The 22078-nt window shown below is 35.1% G+C and overlaps 1 protein-coding gene across 1 annotated transcript in view; it reads left to right on the forward strand.

The window, feature by feature from the left end:
* RAB11FIP2 (RAB11 family interacting protein 2) overlaps nt 1–22078 on the forward strand; it is a 34152-nt gene that overhangs the window by 6545 nt on the left and 5529 nt on the right. The window contains exons 2-4 of the mRNA XM_050899239.1: nt 5291–5733; nt 6439–6901; nt 19213–19258. Of these exons, the coding sequence (XP_050755196.1) occupies nt 5291–5733; nt 6439–6901; nt 19213–19258 (952 nt within the window). The remainder of the gene's footprint in view (nt 1–5290; nt 5734–6438; nt 6902–19212; nt 19259–22078) is intronic.

Consider the following 22078-nt stretch of genomic DNA (forward strand, 5'->3'; position numbering starts at 1 on the left):
TCTGCCCCTTGCCTTAATTTTCCTACTTACTGACTTCAGGGGCAGTCTCTCGGTATGGTATCTGAGTGATTTATCACAAAACATACTTTTGCATTTTTTAAAGTGCATTTGCTGCTAATTAAAATGTTAGACAGTTCTGGGCTTTGGATGTTGTTTTTTTATCCATTAGCTGTGGACTTTTATGTTAGTGAGATTTTATGAAGCAAGTTTCTTCAGTGTATCTAGCTTGAACATAGTAATCTAAGATGAAGAACTACTTCTTTCCTGTGACAGGTGATGGACGTGTTCTCTCATTGGGATTTTGATGGTCTTTTTAGGGGTAATTTTTGAAGTACCTGCTGGTGTAGAAAATTCTCCTCATCACTGTGTAGCAGATTAAAGTTGCTTAGCAGATTAAAGTTGCTTAGCAGATTGAAGGATGCTGATTTTACCTGTAAAATCAAGGCTAGAAGCCTTGTGGATGCTGTGATGATTGTGTGGCTTTTTACAGAATTCCTTCAGTAATTTGTGAATTAAAATCAAGATTTTGCAAAAATCTTTGGGTGCAATCTAATGATTTCAGCAAAGCAAATTAGATCAATATTTAGTGGTAGAGTGAAGGCAGGCAGAGAGGCGTATTTGAGAAGCAGCAAAATGAGTGGGGAAATTCCTTTAGCACTTTCCATCTTTGGCACTGGCAAGAAGATGGAGTCAGAAGGTCATCTGTCATGCACAGGTTGAACGTGCTGGCTGGAAGACTTCTGATTCCTGTTGAAGTTGGTAGACAAGTATCCCAGTGGTTTTGGAGGCTGTTAAAGTTTTAAGTATATAATTAAAATGTAATTAAAATTACATCATGTTTTTTCGTACCCATACTGTTGTTATTTTTCTTACCTGTACTGTCAGCCTATCCTGCTCACTGTTACACGGTCAGCAGAATAGGTTGAATGATGCTTCTTAAAAGAAGAGAGAGGGCTAAGACTTGGAACTGTCAAATTCCGTGGTAGATTTGGAGGATAAAACACCACGACATCAGCTTCCTGCTATTAGGAGAAGAGAAACAAGATACTGGTTTCAAAATATTTGTTGAATGCAGGATGAAGGGTGCAATGAGAATGGTGTAGATAAGCAGAAGTGAGTTGGAAAACCAGGTTCATGGGAAGAAAATGAAATCAGAAAAAGGGGAAGAAAACAGCTGAAGAAATTGTGTTGAAAATATAAGTATGGTTGTAGATCACTAGCTATTTGGATGGAATAGGCAAGCCAGAATTTTATAACTTGCTCATTTATAGTAACTTACTTCAGTTTTCTCCTTCACTTTTCCTGTCTACCTTTTCTAAGCTAAAGGGTTCAGTACTGCTAATACTACACAGTTTACTTTAATAGTGTGCAGAAGATGGTTACTGTCTTTCTTAGAAATAAGGGTGTTTGCTTTTTCCACCCCTAATTGTAGGTATGGCCAAAATTGAGTAATTTTGTCATGGTTAGAAAATAGCCATGTTTCTTCAGATAGGGGTTTAATTTTTCAGGGCTGACGGGGCAGCAGGATTTTTCCTGTTCAGCCTTGAATCTTGATCTTCTCTTTCCGTGTTCAAAAAAATTGTCAGCATACAGAGTGGCAATTTATATAATACTTACAAAATAAAAATGATCAGAAACCTGTGCAAGACAGGCAAGGCCCATTAGCGCACTCAAAAACAGATGAGAAAAAGAAGCAAGGGTTGTTCTGATGGAAACCATAGGGGGAAAGTCGAAATTAGACGGTGTGTGGAGAACGTTGTCCTACAGAACATTTGAAGGTGAGAGCAAGAAGTATGAATGTGATTCAGAAGGCAATAGGGCTTCCTTTGAAGTTGGGAAAATTTGCCAGACTTTGTACAAGGTCTGTTTAAATAAAGACTGTCTGCAAGACTGGATGTAATATTTGGTTATTAAATAAAAGGGCATCTGCTCTCATAAAAGCCACCCTGTTTTGTTCGTGTATGTTATTGGCTATTTTCCTACTTTGTACAGGCTTTCTATAGAATAAGCTCATGGCAGCCTGACAAATGGAGCATTTATTGTGGCAAAAAGTACTGTAAACAAAACCAAAATAGCAAGTTTTATTGGCTTTTATAATACATTACGATTTTTTAAATTGGCAGTGGTATAGTGGAATTTAGTATTTTAGGACCCAAATGTTGTTATCTGAAAACAGTGGACTTCATTTTCCAATTCTTTTTTCTATTATGTACAGTGCTGTTTTTTCTATTTGTTGCTCACGCCCATGTGTTGTAGAAACAGACTCTAATAAGAAACATTTACAGACTCAGTTGCTCATTCACGTGCAGTTCCACACAAATGTATTGCCTGCATTTGTTCTCATCTGTTTAAAAAAGTAATTATTCGCCTTTGAATTTGAAGAAAATCATGATTTGAGTCTGCTTCTCATATTGTCTTGTTATGAGCTGACGCATATGGAACCTTCACTATAACTAAAACAAGATAAACTCTCGAAGGTAACAAAGAAGCCTCCTTGAAATGCCTATGAAAATTAAATATCTTTGTTTTATACAAAGATTCGATCCAGCAATCATTGTTCAAATAGAAATTCCACTGAAGTCTAGAGGAATTTTTGCTGGAGTAAAGAGTTTATGATTAAATTCTGTTGGAATCAGTGGTAGTGTTGAAACTGGTCCCAGCAGGTATGAGGTTCAGTCCCTTATGCCGTTGTGTTCTCTTCTTGGGGTGAGGACAGTTTCTTTGTTTTCCCAGCTGAACTTATTTTTAGCGTCAAGTTCTTCAAAGTCTACTTTGAAAACAAATGCACAGGCTGCAAAGGCAATGTATTAGTTGTGTGCTGGAGTTCTCTCCTTCAGACCTGGTGAATGTCAAAAGAGTATGCGGACATACGCCGTTAGCAGGTGAGTACTGATAGTGACACCGAGTGGTTGTTGATTCATGATAACAATGTCAATAATTGAGTTAAGTTTTAAAAGAAAAAGCTTTCTTCCACACAGCAAAAGCTTAAGAATTTATGTCTTGATACTGTTCTAAAACAAGTTAGCAAGTGTCATGCATCTGTTTAAAGTTTCGCTAATTCCTAAGTAGAAACATACAAAAATTCAGCAGTCTTATCAGAGATACAGTATTCATGTTTGAGACCTCTGAGGGGAGGGAAAGAGGGAGAAGGGGAATATGTTTTCTTACAGTGTAGGCTAAGCCATTAAATTTGAATGTCAAAAAGTGAGGTCCTCTCTGCCTATTAAGCCTCTTAAAACACTCATAAGCCTTATTTATATTTATATTGATGTTTACGTTTAGTGTCTGTCTAAGGAATCATGGTGAGGACTTTCTCAGTTGTTTTTGGTTTGGGTTTTTTTTCTGCACAGGCAAGATCTGTCTGATGGAGATTTCTAAACAAGGGCTTGCTCATTACGGCTGTGTATTATTTTTATTTTTCTAAGAGAATATATGAACATCTTTTACAGAAGAGTTTTAAAGAAAGTAGGCTATCTTGTCTTCCAGTTTTTGCGATATTATGTATCAAAAAAAAGATTTACTCTTGATTCTGTGGTGTGTGTTTTCTGTAATGACTCTATAGATGAATTAAAGAGTTTCTGGAATCAGTTACCAAGAAGTGAAACGTTATTAACTAAAAGGAAAAATGATCCATCTTCTTCAGACACATAACATATTTCAGGTTTTGCATTTCATTTAAAATACATAAATGAAGTTACCTCACAACAGAAGAAAAACTTTCTTCCTGAAGGTTTAATTGTCCTACTGGTTTGAACTTCTGGATCTACTGTTCTGGATTAATGTCGTCCAGTGCCGGGACAGAGAAGGTCTGATATTTCTCAGTTATTCTGGTTTAGTATGAGATATAAAACCTTTTGGACATCACAAAGCAACAAAAAAAGTCATCATATTCTTTATCCTTTCATTATTTCTTTGGCGGGTCACTTCTAGAAGTATTTTCTCAACTCGAAAAAATAGTATCTCTGCCTGAAAATTTGATTTCAGCTGTCGCCTTTAAAAATATTTATGAAATCTGAAAGGAAATTGAGTGTTATTTTTCTCCTTTCCTGACCTTTTTTTCTATATTTGGCAGTATTGAATAATGTATGTATAACTGCATAATCAATTTTGCATCTGTGCTGATAGGCATTTTCGTTTCTTAGTCTCCAGTTCAAAAGTTACTTCATGATGATAATGCACTGTTGTGTTAGTATGTGTGCATGCATTTCTCCTGACAGTGGGTTTAGAGCACTTCTTTGGAGCTGGTGGATCTGAAATAGGCCCTTGTGCCCTTTTTGAAATAGGAAAAGGCTATTGATGATGGGTGTGGAGAAGGAATTGTCTGTTGGTCATTCATTTAGATGAAGCTGTGGAAGGAAGATTGAGCCATAATTCTGCAGATGCTTTCACGGGACAGTGGAGCACAATAAGGAATGAATAAGACACTTGGATAATGATAAAGCCTTTGTTGGACCTGGCAAAGAAGCACACTTGGTTTTTTGAAACAGATGATCACACCTTTGATCTCTTTTCAAGGAGTCGGGGTTTATGTTATGGTTCCAAAACCTGTGGAAATATTTCTGAAGTTAATCCTGCTGGTGATCTGCAAAAGCAGGGATGGCTGTTAGATACACCTACGTGCTCACTGTTCTGCCACCGGTGCTCATGGAGTTACCGTCAACGTCAGTAGGGGTTGCAGTTGCAGAACCGAAATGACAGTTGTCTATTCAGGGGTCTCAGATGTTTCTTTGCTAGTGCTAGTGCAGTTGACATAAATCTTAACCAGTAGTTAGAAGGAAGGGACAGAGGGGAAAAATGTTTGCTAGAGTATAAACCTGAGCAAAACCAAAGGAGAAAAGGTTAGTAGATGAAATATTTGCCACATAGTATGTATTCAGGTAATATACATCACTGCTAAATAAAGGCCACTTGAAAAATATCAAGTGTTCTTTTAAATAGAAATATAAAATGTATTTGTATTTAAAATTAACGTTAGATACAAATTCTCCTTTGTAAGCAGATGTGAGCCCGTTAGCTTTGATGAAGTTTAGTAAGCGTCCACAGAGTTGACTTTGGCTCTCAAAACAGGTGAACACTGCAAAGAGCTTCGTGCTTGCTTAGTTATTAAGTTTTCTCTTCAAAAACAAATATAGACAAAAAAGTTTTTCAGTACAGGAATGTTTTAATTTTTGGTATGGAATTTGGATTTTGTATTTTAAATTATACTAGCCAGATACCTTAACCTACTAAGCAGAGTTTGATGACTAGCCTCCAGAAAACACAACTTAACTTGCTCTTTTTCTCCTTTAAGGTGGTTTCACCTGGAGTCCAGACAAGGGAAGAGAACTAAAGACAGAGGAGAAATAAAGGTCAATATTCAGTTTATGAGGAATAACATGACAGCAAGTATGTTTGATTTGTCAATGAAGGACAAAACCAAATCCCCGTTTGCTAAACTAAAAGACAAAATGAAGGGTCGAAAAAATGATGGGACATTTTCAGATACATCCTCTGCAATCATCCCAAGTACTCACATACCTGATGCAAACGTAGAGGTATGTAGTGGTGAAGTACAAATGAAATCAAAACCAAAAAAACCTTTCCTTTTGGGACCTCAGCGGCTATCCTCAGCTCATTCGATGTCAGATTTAACGGGATCACATGTCTCCTCAGAAAAAATGAAATCCAGCACAGTTGGCTACTCTCATCTTTTCAGGCGTCAGCTAGACTCTTTTGGTTCGGTTGATGAAGGTGGTAAGTAAAACTCATGACCATATAATTACAGTTCGCTGCTATTAGAGCATTCAGAAGTCTGTTTCTTTAGTTTATGAAGCAATTACAAGGCCAAAAAGTTAAGAATTATTGCTGGCCTATTTTTTTTTTTCTTCACTTCCATTAGTTGGTGGTAGCTCATAACTGCTGTTTCTGAGCATAAGAAATAACTTATATTGGTCATAATTTATGGTAATTTAGCATTTTTCTTCTTATGTCCTCATTTGAGAGTACGTTGTAGTGAAGCATTGCGTTCTAGAAGGAACTGTAGGCAAAATAACATCTTGTGAAAAATAAAATTCTGTTTAAGAAGTTGAAAACTCTCACCAAAGTTTTAAACCTGACTGAAGAACTGAAAATACTTTGCATTGGTCAAAGTTATTGTGCAGCAATAGACTACTGTTGCTTTCTGGAATGGCACGCTAGTCACAGCTGTCTTCTTTGTAGAACTTAGTTTTCACACAGGAAACAAAAGTTTGCTGTAATGTCTATCCATAAACGTTTCTGAATCACAAAGTCAAGGCCACAGCTGTTCATTTTTTTTAAAATAGCTTAGTTACTCAGCAGTGTTTTGAACTGAGACTCAATTGCAAAGCTTCTAGACCTAAGCTAAAATGGGTTCTCTGCATGTCATAAACTATGATATAGTGTCTCGTTGATAATATACTAATGACAGATTGTTTGCAGGGAGTCTAAAATCTCCACATAGAAGGACATTAAGTGTTGATACTTCTAAAATGAACCAGCTTGACAGCACAGTTGATGAAACCGCACTTGAAGCACAAAATGACCCATTTACCAATGTGAGTGCTTCGTTACCCCAAAAATTTGCTACACTGCCAAGACAGAAGAATCCGTTTGAAGAAAGCCCAGCAACATGGGATCAAAACATAAGTCTGTTTTCCAAACCTGTCGAAATCAGAAAAGAAATTAAAAAAGAGAAAAAAGAGAAAGTTAGTCTTTTTGAAAGAGTGACTGGAAAAAAAGATAGCAAGAGGTCAGATAAACTTAGCAATGGGGGATCAGACAGTTCTACTGACTTGAAATCACCTAGTGCGTTTGGTGAAACTCATCAGGAGAGTTTTGATTATGATTCGACTAATCCGTTTATGACAAACTTCAAGCCTACAAGCATGTTGCCATCTTCAAGGTAGGTTTTTGCTGTATTTCGATCTGGTATCTTGAACGTGTTATATAAATGAAAATGTGAAGTGTTGAGGAACACAATCTTTGTGCTTTATATACGTTTATGTCATTGCTTATCTGTTTCTAAGTAAAAGTTATGAACTTTTTGTATAGTTTGATCTTTTCTTACTTCATTTTGAAATTACTTTATATTACTAATGTGTACTGTGAATGTTCTTGGGTACTTGCGTTTGCGGAAGACCTTGTTTGTGCTTCAGAATGGGTTCTTCCTGAAAGTCTGCTTTCACTGAACACTGATTGCTAATTATTACACTGCCCTAAGTCAAGGCTTTAGAGGGAAAGGTTTCAAGTCTAAGGGAAAGATGAAACGGAATAAATAAAAAAGGTGAAGAAAATGTGAGTAATGAAAACAAATCCTGTGGATGTCACCATTTTGGAAAAACTAGATTTAGATTCTATACATTAAAGCACAAGAATTAAAGACCATTCTTTTTCTAAATGGGAGCACCCACGTGGGCACTTATCACGCCTGAATTCATTTGGCTTGCTGTAGCTTTGCTGAGTTCCTATGTATTCAAGTCGTTGCACAAGGCGGCAGTTTATGTGCTAAGCAGAGTGAATTAAGTTACAGGGGCTGATAAGAAACTTTGATTTAAATAATCCATTTTAATCTTTGTTAGTCTATTAACAGTTAACTTGTTTTCCTTAAAAAAAAAAAAAAGTGTATCCCACAGTTTGTTTCCTTTCTGGCTTTTGTTTGCTAGTGTGGAAAATATACTCTCTTTCTCTCTCTCTATAGATATACACACGCACACCACATATACTGTTCCCAATAGATAAATGTTTAAGCAGTTAATTATTTAACTTTTATTCATTTGCATTCTCGGTTTTTTCTGTATATTAATGCCAGAAATTAACAGTCCTTTTTTTTCAAGGTAATGATTCATTTCTATTTAATGACTTAAATTTGGTAGAAATTGAATTTAAAATTAAAATGCTTCAAACTGGAATTTTAAGGTTGTAAAATAAATCACTGTTTTAAATGGAAAACATGGTTCTAACAAATTTGTCTTTTCCCTGTCTATTAATTGCATAATTAATGACACAGTAGTAATTTTTTTTTTTTTTTAAGAAAAAAAAAGTAATTTGTTTCTGGTTATCTTGTTCTATAAGATTTTAGAACAGATTGATCTTATTGTATCCCAACTCAGTTTTATTCATAGGTTAGTATGCATGCACTCCTGATTTAAACTTATAATCATTTTCTCAACAAAATTAATCCTGAATGTAAATTAGTTAAATGAACTGAAATGGAACTGCTGTAGAAAAGATTCGGTTGCTAGAAGCTTATACAGACTTCAATGAATTGTCTTCTTAGCGTCTTCTGTGAGTCAAGTCAGTTCCTAGTGTCTTAAATAACTTGTTTACAGACAGAGTCTTAGAATATTATTTATTTAATAAAGGATTTCTCTAGATTAGGGTAAGGTTAGGATGTAGCTTGGTTTTTCAGAAGTTAAACTTCCATTTAAATAAGCTCCTTTAAAGAGAAGTAATTTAAATAACAATTAAAATTACATAGCATTTAACTTTTTAAAAATGAAAAAATGTATTCAGGCAGATGCTAGATATAAGTAGTGAAATCTTTTGAAGTTCTTGAATGCAGCAGATCTTGATAAATATAAATCTTTAACGGTAATCATGATGGACTTTTTTTCCTTTATTTTGTAATTAAAAAGCTCATCACAGTGCCCATTCAGAAGGACTGTAGTCATTTGTTCCCTCTCTTTGTATGAGTCTCTTTTACTAGTTCTTGACTTTTATGTAAACATAAACTTTTGATAAGACAAATAGATACTCTGTTATTTTCACAAAGCCAAAAATAGTAAACATTTTGACCTTTTCTATAAGACATCTATTATGGAATAATATCTAGCATGCAATAATTTAAGTTAGAAGCTCTCGATTTTTGTATGCTCCAGTATTATGTTCTGTGAGAATCTTTTAGAATAAGTTCACTTTCTTTCAAATGTATCTTGTACAATTATTTTCTTTTGAAGTAGAAACTAATACAAAATGTGCATGTTTAATAAGTTTACAGTTTAAGTTTAACTTTTATCTGTGGAGGATTTGTTGAATAGAATCGATTTTTAATTTTTTTGAACTAGTAATACTGTGAAGAAAGAATTGTATAAATCTGTGGGCACAAAATAAATGAGGTTGAGTAACAAATTCAGTATGCAGAAAGCATACACAGGGAATGTAGACTTTGAGTTGTTTTTTATTTACTCAACATGCTATTAAGCTCTCTTGGATGGATACCATTTCTGCAAGTAAACCAGGCAGTATCTTTTTATTAAGGTGTGTCCAAAATCAGTGTTCTGGTGTTGATGAGGAGTTTGCTTTGCAGGTAGATTTCCCAGTTAACGCCACTTAGCTAAGCATTTGTTGGAGTGATGGAATGGTCCTGGGACATGTGAACTGGATTCCTCTCTGATGAAAATCAACTGGAAGATGTATTCCAGGAGCACACTGTAGCCACAAAAGGGTGTTCAGTCCGTGGGACCAGGCTGGAGATAGTGCAAAGTGGAAGAAAAAAACCCCACAGCAACCCTGTTCCCCCACCCTCAAAAAAAATGACCAAACCCAGCTCCTTCATGTGCAGAGTGTGAAGGTCAGGTTCTTAGCACCGATGAAGCTATGTCTGTAAAGTTAGCAGGAGTCTTTTCAGTGCCTTTGGTGAGCTTTGGGTCAGGCTCAAGTCCATCCTAATTAATTGTGTTTGGTAATGTTGACTACGCAGTAATAGTGTTCAGGACAGCGGCTCATAACAACATCCCTAACTGATGGCTAGGTGAGCTGCAGGACAGAGTTGCTGAATAGCCCTTCACCCAACCAGTTGTTAAGTGCTAACTGGCTGTATGCATACTCTGTCACTAATTACTCTTATTTACTAATTAAAAGAATGAAGATAAATACATCTTCTGTGTGTTTCTCAGCTGCTGATACAGAAAATATAGAAGTGGTTCAGCAACAGTTATAGGATTTTTTTTTCTTCCCTAAAAGCAAGAAGTGTCCCAGGATTATTTGAAAATTATTATTTATTTTTATTACTACTATTTATTATTGTTATTTCAAGAAGGTTTAAGAAGTATTTTGGAAAAGCAAAACAAAACCTGCCTGGTTTGTGTATAATACTAGTTGTCAGGAAATCACAAAATATGGACCCCTAATTTCTGTTAATCTCTGCTCTGGCAAAGGCTTGTTCTGTGGCTTTGGATAAATCACTTAGTCTCCCTGCTCCTGATCTGTAAAAAGGGGATGATATTTTGTTACCTCTTACAAATGCTGAGTGTATAAATTAGTGTTTTTTAAGGGTTTTATAGATATGGTATTACAGTATTACATAAGTGTTAAGATTGGGGGTTTTTATTGTCTGGTGTAGGTGTAATATAGATATTTATGAGCTGATTTCTTGACAATTTAAAAATGCTGCAGTCTCATAGTGAAACAAGAAACGCTGTTTTTGCAAATATTACAAAATCTGTTAGTTCCAGAGGTTTTATATCATACAGCCAAAGAAGAATTTTTAGGCACACAATATGTCTAGTATTTTTAGCCAGCATTTACCAATGATAGTTTTGTCTTCGTACCTCTTAATCCACTGCTTTGAAACTTTTTACCTAACATTATCTTAAATGGCATTCATTCTTACAATTACTGCTATTGTCATGGCTCTCAAGAGGTTAATTTGCAGTCAGGAGCCACGTGGATTTTGTATTGAACACAGTTAAAGAAATTGAGGGTACTCCTGGAAAACAAAGATTGTTTTGTGCCATGACCAAACCTTGTGCATCATTTCTCTGAAATTGTTTGTGTTTAGGAAAATACACTACAGTAGGCTAATAAACTGATGTGAAAATTTCTCAATTTACACCACTTGACAAGTGCTAAAAGAAAAGCATCTTTAATTTTAATGTGTTATTAGGACCTTTTTAGAGAGATTGTACGAGTTATTAACAAGGTCCTCTGAGACAGGAGACGGGTAATTAACAAGACCTACAGAAAGAGAGTTTAGGTAATTAACAAGATCTTAGGCACTGGACACGGGGAAACAAATAGTCCAATATTTAAAGCTGACAGGTTGTTATTAGTCTGATCAAATTCCAGACCTGGGAAACTGAGTTGATAGGTGTTTGGGAGCTTTCTAAGAAACTATATATATATATATACACACACACACACACACAATAAGAGAGAGACATTAAAAAAACCTTTTGAAGTAGCACTTCCATGACCTAAGTATTGTTAAACTTAGAGAAAAGAAAATAAAGCTTGTGCCTGCATACTGGTTACACTTTATCTCAAGTTCTGGCAATAAATCTGTTACATTCTAAGCAATGTGGAAGATGGAATAGTAGAGGAGAAAGAAACATGTATCTTACTAGGATTCACTGTAACAATTATGAATAATGCTTATATTTATAACATTAGTTACCGGTCCATTGGAGCATAAAATACAAAAATATTATTTAAATTTTTTTCTGTGTTCTTTTACTGCATCAGCCTTTCTTAAAAATTGCAAGTCAGAAAATTAAAAACAAAAACCAGCCCTTAAACTTATCTCTCTTGCATCTTTCTGTTTTGTCTGTCGTTTCCGAATGTGGTTATTTTCTTCAGCCTCTCTCCCCCATACTGTCATCACACATAGCTGTTAGAGCTGCCTGCCTCTCCAGTGTTGCCTGTTCCAAACAAATCAGTATCTGCAGTTTCATTTTTCCCAGTGGATTGTTTGAAATAAGCAATGTCTCTGCATTTTGATATGTTCATTGCTAGATTTGGAAAAAAACAAACAAGTGAGGTGCCATGAAAACATGAGGCTCTTGATAACCGTGATGTGTTCGGATCATATTAAATTGTTAAGTCTAAAGAACAGCTGATGTCTGTTACATTTCAGCAAATACTAGAATTTTGTATGTGTGATGGTCGACTAGTTGGAGAAGCTTTTGCAAAATCATGGTGTTACTCTGACTTTCTAGGTTACTGCTTGTCAGTTGAGCTATGTTACTAGAGCAGGTGCCTGTCTCTCGTCAACTGCAGTTGTAAAGTAAAACCTGTTAGCTTAAACCACAGTGAAGATTAGTTATTAGTGCAATAACTTCAAGATCGTCAAAGATAAATGACTGTTACGTGGTTTCAATCTCGCCTGTTACATATGATGTGCCAGAGGCATAGTTACTGGCCACAGCTCCATTGGAATGAACCCCAGAAGTTGCCTGATCAGAGCAAAGGGTTGTAATGGCTGTGTATTTCTTTACCAAATAGGTCATCCTTTTCCAGCGTACAATACAACTCACTCATTTTAATTTTCATATGTCTTGTTCAGAAATGTTGATCTCTAACAAGTTTATTACTGTGCTTGCTAGAGTAATAAAGTCTGTTCCGACATTTTAATGTATATTTATTTCTCTGTTAGTCAAAATATGACATCAGGTGAACTATGCTATTTTTAGAATTTTATTTCCTCTGTCAGCGTACTTCTGCATTGCTTTTCTTGAAATGAAAGGATTTTTTTCAGTTCTCTACTGAAATTTGACTAGACTTATCTCTAGTCAACTGTGATTATCTATAGTCTAGGTAGAATATTGATAGACTATGACAGTGCATTAATTATACTGTAGACTGTTAATATTTGTTAATTCAGTGTGGTAAAGCTGTCAGTAGAGCATTATTTCAACAAAACAAATACATTACCGGTACGTGAGAGGTAAAGGGAAACTACAAAACAAGCAGAAGTCATGCAAGGATTCTTAGTCTGTCCTGCCAGGACTGTTACCATCCAATTTAGAAAGATCACTCACTGCGTGCGATGAGAGAATAATGAAATCTTTTGCAAAGCTACTACAAAGCAATGGTCACAGTATTTGGGACATTACTAGAGTGGGTTGGAGCAGTCAATTCTTAGAGAGATATTGTAGAAATACTTAGTATTAATCTTGACTTTTGCAGGCTCTTCACCAGCAATCACTTACTCCTAATTAGTTGTCTGTTTTAGGAACATTGTTTTGAAAGTTCATCCTGCTGGCTGCATGACAAGATTTTTTTCAAGCTTTCATTGTCTGTTGCTGCACACTAGGGCATGCGGAATCTTTTTTGAGTGGATGCACGAGGCATATTATCTGTCCCAAGGGGAAATGCACTGCCTGCTCTATTTTCTTTAAAAAAAACCCAAATAAATAGTTATAACCAGTTTCTTTATTAATAAATGCAGAAGCTATGTAAAATTGATTAACTTTTTTTTTTCTGTTGCATTATGAGAACTAAGAATTAGTTCTTAATTTATCTTAATATTTTTTTAAGCATTCAAAAATGGTTCTGGAAGTTTCAATATAAAATTTTACTTTAGGATTGTTTGATTTTTTTGGTTGACTTCTAGATCTCTAATAGTAGGGTCTTCTGGTGGAGGTGCTGGCATAACTTTTAGTATAGCAGTTCTTTAGTGGTCTCTTGAGAATAAAACTTCATTAGTTTTTTAGCCATAGCATAACTGCCTAGTAAAAGGAGGAATATTTATATGCTTAAAAATATTAACTTTTTAATGTAAAACTGTTGTTGTTTGTTTCCAGAAACTTTAATTAAAATTCAGTTGAGTACACTGTGTGAGATCACTTTTGATTTTAGAATGTCTTGTAAGTCCTGAATAATAAATGAATTTGCATGAGTAATGTGTCCAGCAGTGTGCAAGTACAAGTGGAGAAGGCTAGCATTCTGGTAGAGCTCGTGACTGCAGCCCTGGATGCCTCCACTTCCCTCGAGCTGTCTCCAGCAGTATCAGACACCTCGGAATTGGTCACCAGCCTATGGTGGATCCAAATTCATGTCTGTTTTCAAAATGAAGGTGTTTATACATAAAGCCAAAATTTTGTTAAATTTTTCGAGTGGTTTTAACTGAAAGTTTCTGTGTTTCTGTATAGTTGCATTGTTGTGTTTCTGCTGCACTAAATTTGAGATATATGTGAGCTACGAGAGAAAAGGCTACTTCCTTGAAGTGCGTATTGTTCAGGAGCATTATTGAGCACCATATTCTGAAACTGTAACTTCTTTGTCTCATGGAGCCTTCTGCCTTCTATGAATGGCTCCATAGAGTGCAGCAGTATACTCACGAACAGACCATTTCCAAAGGAGTCTATGTAAAGAATATGTAGCTTGAGAACAAATGATTTGCAAAAAAAGTGTGTCTTACATTCAGAGTTCAGGGGTTTTGGTCCAGTTTCTTAACTCTTGGCATGAGACTTTATAGTAATATTAAGAAATGGAGTGATAGCAACAAAACCTGATATCTTTTTGTGTCCTCTTGGGGTTACACAAACTCCAGAAGGCCTTGGAGCATGGCTTGACAGCAGGACAATTTATATAGTGAAGTGTCTTAAGTGATGTTCCCCAGAATCTGATTGGGAAATAAATGATAATATGCTTACTCCATACTTGCTTAGCTGCCAGACATGACAGTCATTCCTTCTCAGAGTATAAAGTGATGTCTGCATTGCCAGGCACAGCAGGCTAATAATATGCTATGGAAAGCTACGTTTCTGAATTTCATTAACTGTATCTGATTTTATTCATTTCTTTTGTGTTTCTAGTACATTGGTAATAACTTAAATTGCATCCTCATATTTCAAGGTTTTGATATGTGTTGTGAGAATCCCAAGAAAAATGCATAAGCAATGTAATAAGAATCAGTCCAACGACCGAGAAGTAGGAATAGGAATAATATTTCAACTCTAATGGAAAATGGACATGGTAGAGCTTTGCTAATTACCTGTACACAGACGTTCCATATTAAAGGAAAAAACCTGAAAGCTCACACTGAGCTTATTGGTATAATGGATATTTTACAGGATGTCAAGTTAGCACAGAAGGTTTCAATGTTGAATAGTAATGATTAATCTAAGTATCATAGTTTTAATTTCTAATAGTATGCAGTACAATGATCATATCACTAATACGAATAGCAAAAGATAAGTAAAAAGCTTTTGCTCCTTAAGAAAATATACTTTCCATACAGCATAATTTAGGAGTCTGATTCCCATTTATTATGTTGTCAGAGTAAATGATTCAGGCACTAAAATGTTTAAATCAGTTATAGGAAAGATTTTTTTAAACATTGTTTTAATCTGTAGGCATTTAGAAGCTAAATATTTAAGTAGACACTAGACCTAATGTTTGAATTTTTAACTACTATTAAACTTCAGAAGACAAAATTACAAGCTCCAGTCATAAACTTGAGCTTGTGATACATCCTCCTGATAAACTCCACTCCACTGTATTGAAGTTTCTATACAAACTGCAAGTAATCAGCATGCAATGTAAGTGTTTAACTACCTCATAAAAAGTAAGTGTTATGAAAAAATGTAAGTTTCATGTAGTTCTAATGAAATGTATTTAACTAGGGAAAATAACAAAGTATAAAATAATATGCTTGCTATGATTATGAAATAGTCATCCAAAACACTCTACAGAATCAGCATTATAGTATGTCGGTCTCCATTATTAGTTTATACTATTTTTATTTCTCATCACTTTTCTCCCCCCAGCAATGTGGAGATAGGGAAGGGTTCTCATCTCAGATGAGCTAAAATTTAAATCCAACCTAATAAACCCCCAGAAATTCAAACAAACTTTACTATTCAGTAAAAATGTCCATGTAAAGAAAAAGTTGCAATAAAATAATGAATACAATTTAATCTGGTAAAAATATCTAATATAAAGTAGCTGTTAAGGAAAGTGATTGAATTCCCAGATGAGTGAAACGGGGGACATGACTAATTTCTGTGCTAGATTGAAGAAGTCTGTTCTGCTTATAGTGGAGTAGGGGCAATGTAGAAGTCGGGCGGTTTGCTTGGTCAGTGTTACCTGCATGATCCTACCGCAGCTGATTTTGAATCTGTGCTGGTGTGATTTACCTCCCTTTTACTAGTTCCTAACTTTCTTGAAGGTGATCGGAGTGAATGAAAGTTTATTAGCTGTAAGAGACAAACCATGGAGCTTCTGTTAAAAACCATTATGGGACATGGGACATGACCTTGAGGCACGTGAGACTTCACAGTGGTGGAGAGGGGGGCTTCTTGCCCTGTCTGGATAAGTGGAAGAGGTAGAAAATTACTTGATTCCTTGAGATGATGAAGGACACAGGAGCAAGAAGGTAGATGAGCTCTTTTCAGTGAACATAAAGAGGAGTAGTCAAGCCAGTTTGTATAGGTTGGAAGGTGTGTCCAGTAAGGAGGCGTTAGATATAACCCCTGGGAGTTACACACAGTGTTAATGACAATGAGCCGGAGAAACTCAGTTTGACTTTAGTTCTCAGGGTGAGTTGGCAGAAAGTCCATTTGTTAGAAAAGAATCATCTTTTTACTTGTAAACTGAGCAAATTTATTTTGGGCATAATTGAGAAACAATAATCATAGAATCCCACAATGCCACTTTTTTTTTTTACAATCACTGTTCACAGAAAAGTGCACCCAAAAAAAAGCTAAAGGAATTTTTTTTCCCAAGCTGTGAACATAGTTTTTTCATGCTTCCATAGCAAAAGTTCCCTGCCAATTTATCAAACCCTGGGGAAAAAACAGAGATGGGACTATAACTAGCAGTATCACTTTGAACTGTGATTGTAACACAGCAAAAAAAAAAGACATTATTTTTTATAATTGCTTAGATCAATGATTTCAGAATGCTCTTAGGAAGTCAAGAAAATGGCTGCTCGAAGGAGGCTTATGATGGTTGTACAGTGTGTGGGCTGTAGTCCTAGAGGCGTGTTTTCTGTAAGCTATTACCGGTAATCAAGTGAGATGGTAACTTTAGGGGTGTATTATTGTGATGAAATTTAAATTAAAAAATAAACGCTGTCATGAATTTCAATACACCAAACGTGCAACTCCCCCAACTGTATGCATTTATAATTTTACAGTATTTTCTTTTGAGGTATTACATGGTCCTCGGACAGTGAATAATGGGTACAGCGGCGAGAGCCTGCATCTGCTCACGCTCACCTCGGCCTGGGAGCGCTGGCAGGAAACCCTGTGGGGCTCAGCGAGGCCGCGGAGCTCCCACCTTACTTAGCAGACAGTCTGATTTAAAAAATGTTATATGCAATCTCAGCACCTGTTTCTTCCTTGAGCAGCAGTATATTTTCCACATATCTCTTTAAAATATGAGTAAGAGTATTCATGGGGTTTGAGTTTTTATTGGGGAATATTTTGTTTAATAGTTTTACATTTTTTGCAAGTATATTCAAATTGCTTCATGTAAAATACGCAGATGTGCTCTTTTGTAATTGCAGTTACAATGTCCGCAATGTTACGGAAATGATTCCAGGTTTTTTAGCTAAAAAAAAAAATCAGTCCATATTGCAAGTGATTTATATTTCTAATTTTCAAACGTAACTTTTCGTAGTCAGAACTGCTGCTTTTCTTCTAAGCTGCTGCTATGAAAAAGAGTCCTAGAACTTATTTCACAGAAACTACGAAGTCATTCAAGGCAGTGAAAGATCTTGCTTTTTTAACCTTTCAGAAAGTCACTCAGTTGAGCAGTCAGGCCGTATTATTCTATATCTTGTCTAACATGAGGAAACAGTCCCAAAAGAAAGATATCCCAAATTAACGCCACACTTCGTTAAATAGAGACATTCTTGGTTTTCACCAAGCTAATTCGATCCAGTTCAGTTAACTCGATTTTTTTGTACTCGGATCACGACAGGCAGCCATGAATGAAGCAAGTTCATCATGTGCTTGACACATCAGTGTGAAACTAAAAGGCAGGCTGTGAGGGAGGGTTCCTGCCTTTAGCTTTTTAGACAATACCCGATGAAAGAGGCCCCTCATTCAAAACTGGTCTCCAGCAAACGAGGCAGACTGCTGCGGATCACTGTTACAAGCAGGTATAATGGGAATTAGCCAGAACTTGGTTCGTCAGACACCTCTTGATTTCTAGTTGTGACTGTTTGTGCAATCCAATCCACTCCTATCTAATATCCTCAGTCCAGCAGATGGTTCACGGGACTTCTGTATGAGCAAAAGACTGCCTACTTTGGAAATGAAAAATAATGTAGAGAATAAAAAATTTTAATGTTAAAAAAAAACTGTAAACAAAAATTTTTTTTACAGAAAAAAATCAGGGTTTACATTTTACGTAATTTATGTTTATAAATTCTGTCCCTTCCACTTTTGCACCATGAAATTTACGGCTTATAAATTCAGATAACAAAGTGATAAACAGTCACAAAATATATGTTCCTTACTTTAAGCTACCTTTAAAATAAAAAAAAATTGTAAACATATTTTTGTAACTTTTTGCATTATTCTCAGTCAACAGATGTCACCCGTGACAGCCAGTACATGCAGTCTAACTAAATAGTAGATTCTGTGATGTGAAAGAATGATGTCTGCTATGATGCTACCAAGTAAATAGTATTTGTGAGCCATATCCAAATTCTGAACATATTTTCAGAGCGTTAGTTTTCTCTACAAACTTGCTGTACCAAGTACATAGGAACATAGCAGCACTGATTTTTGAAGATACTTGCTAATAATTACATCAACCTGAGAGACCAGTGGACCATTTCTTAGGCCTGACACTTAGACAATGGCTGCTTTTATCAATATCAATTGCACTTTTGCAGTTGGGGAAGAAAAAAATCTCTAACACAACAACATCATGAAATAGGTTTGCTTTTTGGATATGTGGGATAATCACTAGGTTTATAAAATCATAGATTATTTAGTCAGTTTTAAGTACGAAACAAATGTTGCTGACAGAAGATGGCTTTTCAGCTCTGACTTAAGCTGATGATCTCACTGGAATTTCTAAAGGACCTTTCTCCTCTGGCAGCTGCCATGAAAGCTGGGAATACACGTTGGTCTGCAGGGTTTTGTTGTTTTTTAACAATCTCATCCCAGGGACCTGTTTCCAGAATATTTAATTTAAAGTATCTCTTTTTGCTTAGAAGCTCAAGGTAGGTCTAGAGATAAGAGAAGAGCTAGGGAAGCCCCATCCATAGTATCCTTTCTTACATTTCTTAATTACTTACTCAAACTTTATGACAAAAAGAATATGAAAAATACAAACAATTGTGAACAAAGAATATATGAAAATTTCCATTAACTTTGAATATTTTCCTACTTTTCCTAAGTTCAACAAATCAAGAAAATAAATCGTATTAAATATTTTATAGCTGTATACCTAATTCAGTAGTGTCTTCTAGTAGATGTTTTGGTCAGATAAGTATGCACTGCTAATATTTGGGGTTTTGGTTTTTTCCCACAGTTTTAACATGAATCCTTCTGGCATTGAGGACCTCAGGAAAACAATGGTGAGTTATGAAGTGTTATGGAAAGCCATCAGTAAATGCCAACTAATTGGTGCTTGACACAATATAAGCTATTATTCTTGTTTAACCTCTTATAAAGAAATGTTGGGGTTTTTTTGTTTTTCTTTTGACATATCCAGAAAATCCAATTAGAAAATTACAGGCTTAATATAAATTTGGAAATAAAGAAGAGTTATACACTCAGTATGCAGTGTACTTCTGGTATAATGATGTAGAGAAGAAGGGAAAAATCAGATCTTTGCACAGAAAGTAAAAAGAAAACTGTTGCTTTGGGGTATTTCAGATGACTCTAGAGAAGTAATAGTCAGGTGAGGAACTCTGCATTAGGCAGTGATGTATTAATTGACCTAACAGGAGTGTCCTGTCACTATAGTCGGAGACTTGAGGACAGCCTTTATATGGCAAATCAAAATGGAAGTAATGAACTGATATATGATAGGATTAATAATACAAATAATAAAAAATCAGCCTCTCAGAAAACACTACAAATAGAAATACTAGAAGTTATTATTCAAAATACTCTTTTGACTCTAAAAGTACCTAGAATAAATTGTGTACTAAGAAAAGACCAAAAAAATCCACAGATGAAATCTTTAAAAGTGGGTTTGTTTTCAATCTTTAAAATATATGGAAAACAAGTTTCACAAGCAAATATGACTTTGTACTGTTTGTTTTTTGCTGGTTTATGTAAATGATTTGTAATAACATTTGATGTTATTGTAAATGCCCAAGTTTTTATAATGTAAGTAACTGGTGGGAGATGTCAGAGTATATGAAGGCTGCTTTGATCAGATAGTAAACTGAATTCTACCAGGCGGTTACTTAATCTCTGACAAAAAGCGACATCAAAAAAATTGATTTAACTTAGCAGCTATTGTCTGTAAAGTAACCATAATTACAGTTTCTATGTGCTTGCAAATGTACTACTGCAAATCATGTAATTTATTGCTGGTAAAAGCATTGGTTTAATTCTTTCAAGAAATAAGATGTAAATTGTTTTATTTAAAGGATTTAAAGGTGATAAAAGAAATCCTTGATGATTTTTCGTTTGGAATACCAGCTATCCTAAACGTCAATTGTAGGATTATGAGGTGGTGCTCATTTAATACAAAATACAAATTAGGAGGAGAAGAAACTATATCTCAACCATAGTTTTGAATGAAACCATTTGATTTTTTTTTTTAAATATTCAGGATTGCTTTCTAAGGTGTTTGAAGTAATTTATTATTAGGTTCTGCAATAATAGCCCTCACCAAGTTATTATATTTCTTCCTTGTGCATCACGTTTAGTAATTATGTTTGTATGTCTTCTACTCTGGTGCCAACACCTGTCTCTGAAAGCAGTGTTTAAATGGGAGCAGTAGCCAGTTGAAAGGGCAGTGCGAGCTCTTTAAGGCCTAATTAAGAACTGAAAGGAAGATGAAGTAAGTAGGACAAAAGATGTGAAAGTAGCTTAGATGATATTCCCAGAGCAGAATTCCTCATTAGAACAATAAAGAGACGATCAGAGATTGCCAGGCCTTCATTTTATCTAACTCCATTTCCTCTGGCTGTCAGTGTGTACCCCAATAGTATTTTGTAGCTGAGACAACCGTTCTTTGCATAGCTTGTTATTTAGAATCTTTTTTTTCTTAATAAAGATTAATGTTTTGTATTAAAATTGTAGTATCTGTTTTTGTTGAGATATAGTTGTTCCTTAAACATTTAAGTATCACTTATTTGCTCAAACTGAACATTTAAAATCTTCTTAACTTTAACAATATTTAAAGTACTAACATCCTTTAACTAGAATTTTCTTGTGTAATTAATGTGATAGGTTATTTCCCCCAAAGATCTATATGGAGCATGTGTATGACAAAACATCTTTAAAGCATATGTATTACACACAATTTTCCAGTAAACTTTATATAATAATTAAAGACATCATTGCATCTTAATTCCCGTTTCTTTGCCAAATCAGAAAATTAGGCAAACCCTATATTTTAGACATGGAAGTGTTAATGATGTCTTTTCCAATGTGTGCAAAAATTTAGTACCATAAAGGGAAAATTTCACTTCCTTCTTGTAGAAGAAAACGTGCTAAAAATATAATGACCACAAAGTAAAGTTATTTTCTCTTCTGTGCTAGTTGGAAATCAATTACTAACCTATTTATAGATTTCATCATGTTAGCAATTTTAATAAAGTGGGAGTTATTGATCACTTACAATCTTGTAACTTGATAAGTTTAAAATACTGAATACACGTACATAAATGTGACATTAAATATCTGAAATGTAGTGAGAAACCCTTAAAAGCACATATTTTCGAGAGCTACTATTAGAATATAATTGATGGAGAGAGGCTGATTGATCTGTCGTACTTCAGCCTATTTGCAGTGCACCATCACTTTTAATTAGGTGTATTTGAAAACTTTGGCCACCTGCATATTTTAATGATTCAACATATGCCAATGTGCAAATATGGAGCTGTATGGAAAGAAAAGGAATGAATATGACTTTATTATGTGGTGTGCTTCCTAGCGGTGCAAGCTTTATCATTTTTAAGGACAAGTTTCTATGTAAACAAAAGCTATCTTGTGTTCTTCTTCTGCCCTGTTAAAGGTGCAGGATTTGAGAGATTAGATTATTTTACTTAATTAGAGGTTCCGTATCTTTTAAATGTCTCCATTTCTGAATCAGTAAAACATACTGTTTAGCATGTCTAACAGTGCTAATACTTTTATAAACCAACTCTCACAATCTTTTTCTCAGTTATACATTTCCAGATTTTTCATAATCTGATTACTTAAGGTCACAGCTA

The sequence above is a fragment of the Gymnogyps californianus genome, chromosome 6 (genome assembly GCF_018139145.2).
Source record: "Gymnogyps californianus isolate 813 chromosome 6, ASM1813914v2, whole genome shotgun sequence".
Taxonomy (NCBI): Eukaryota; Metazoa; Chordata; class Aves; order Accipitriformes; family Cathartidae; genus Gymnogyps; species Gymnogyps californianus.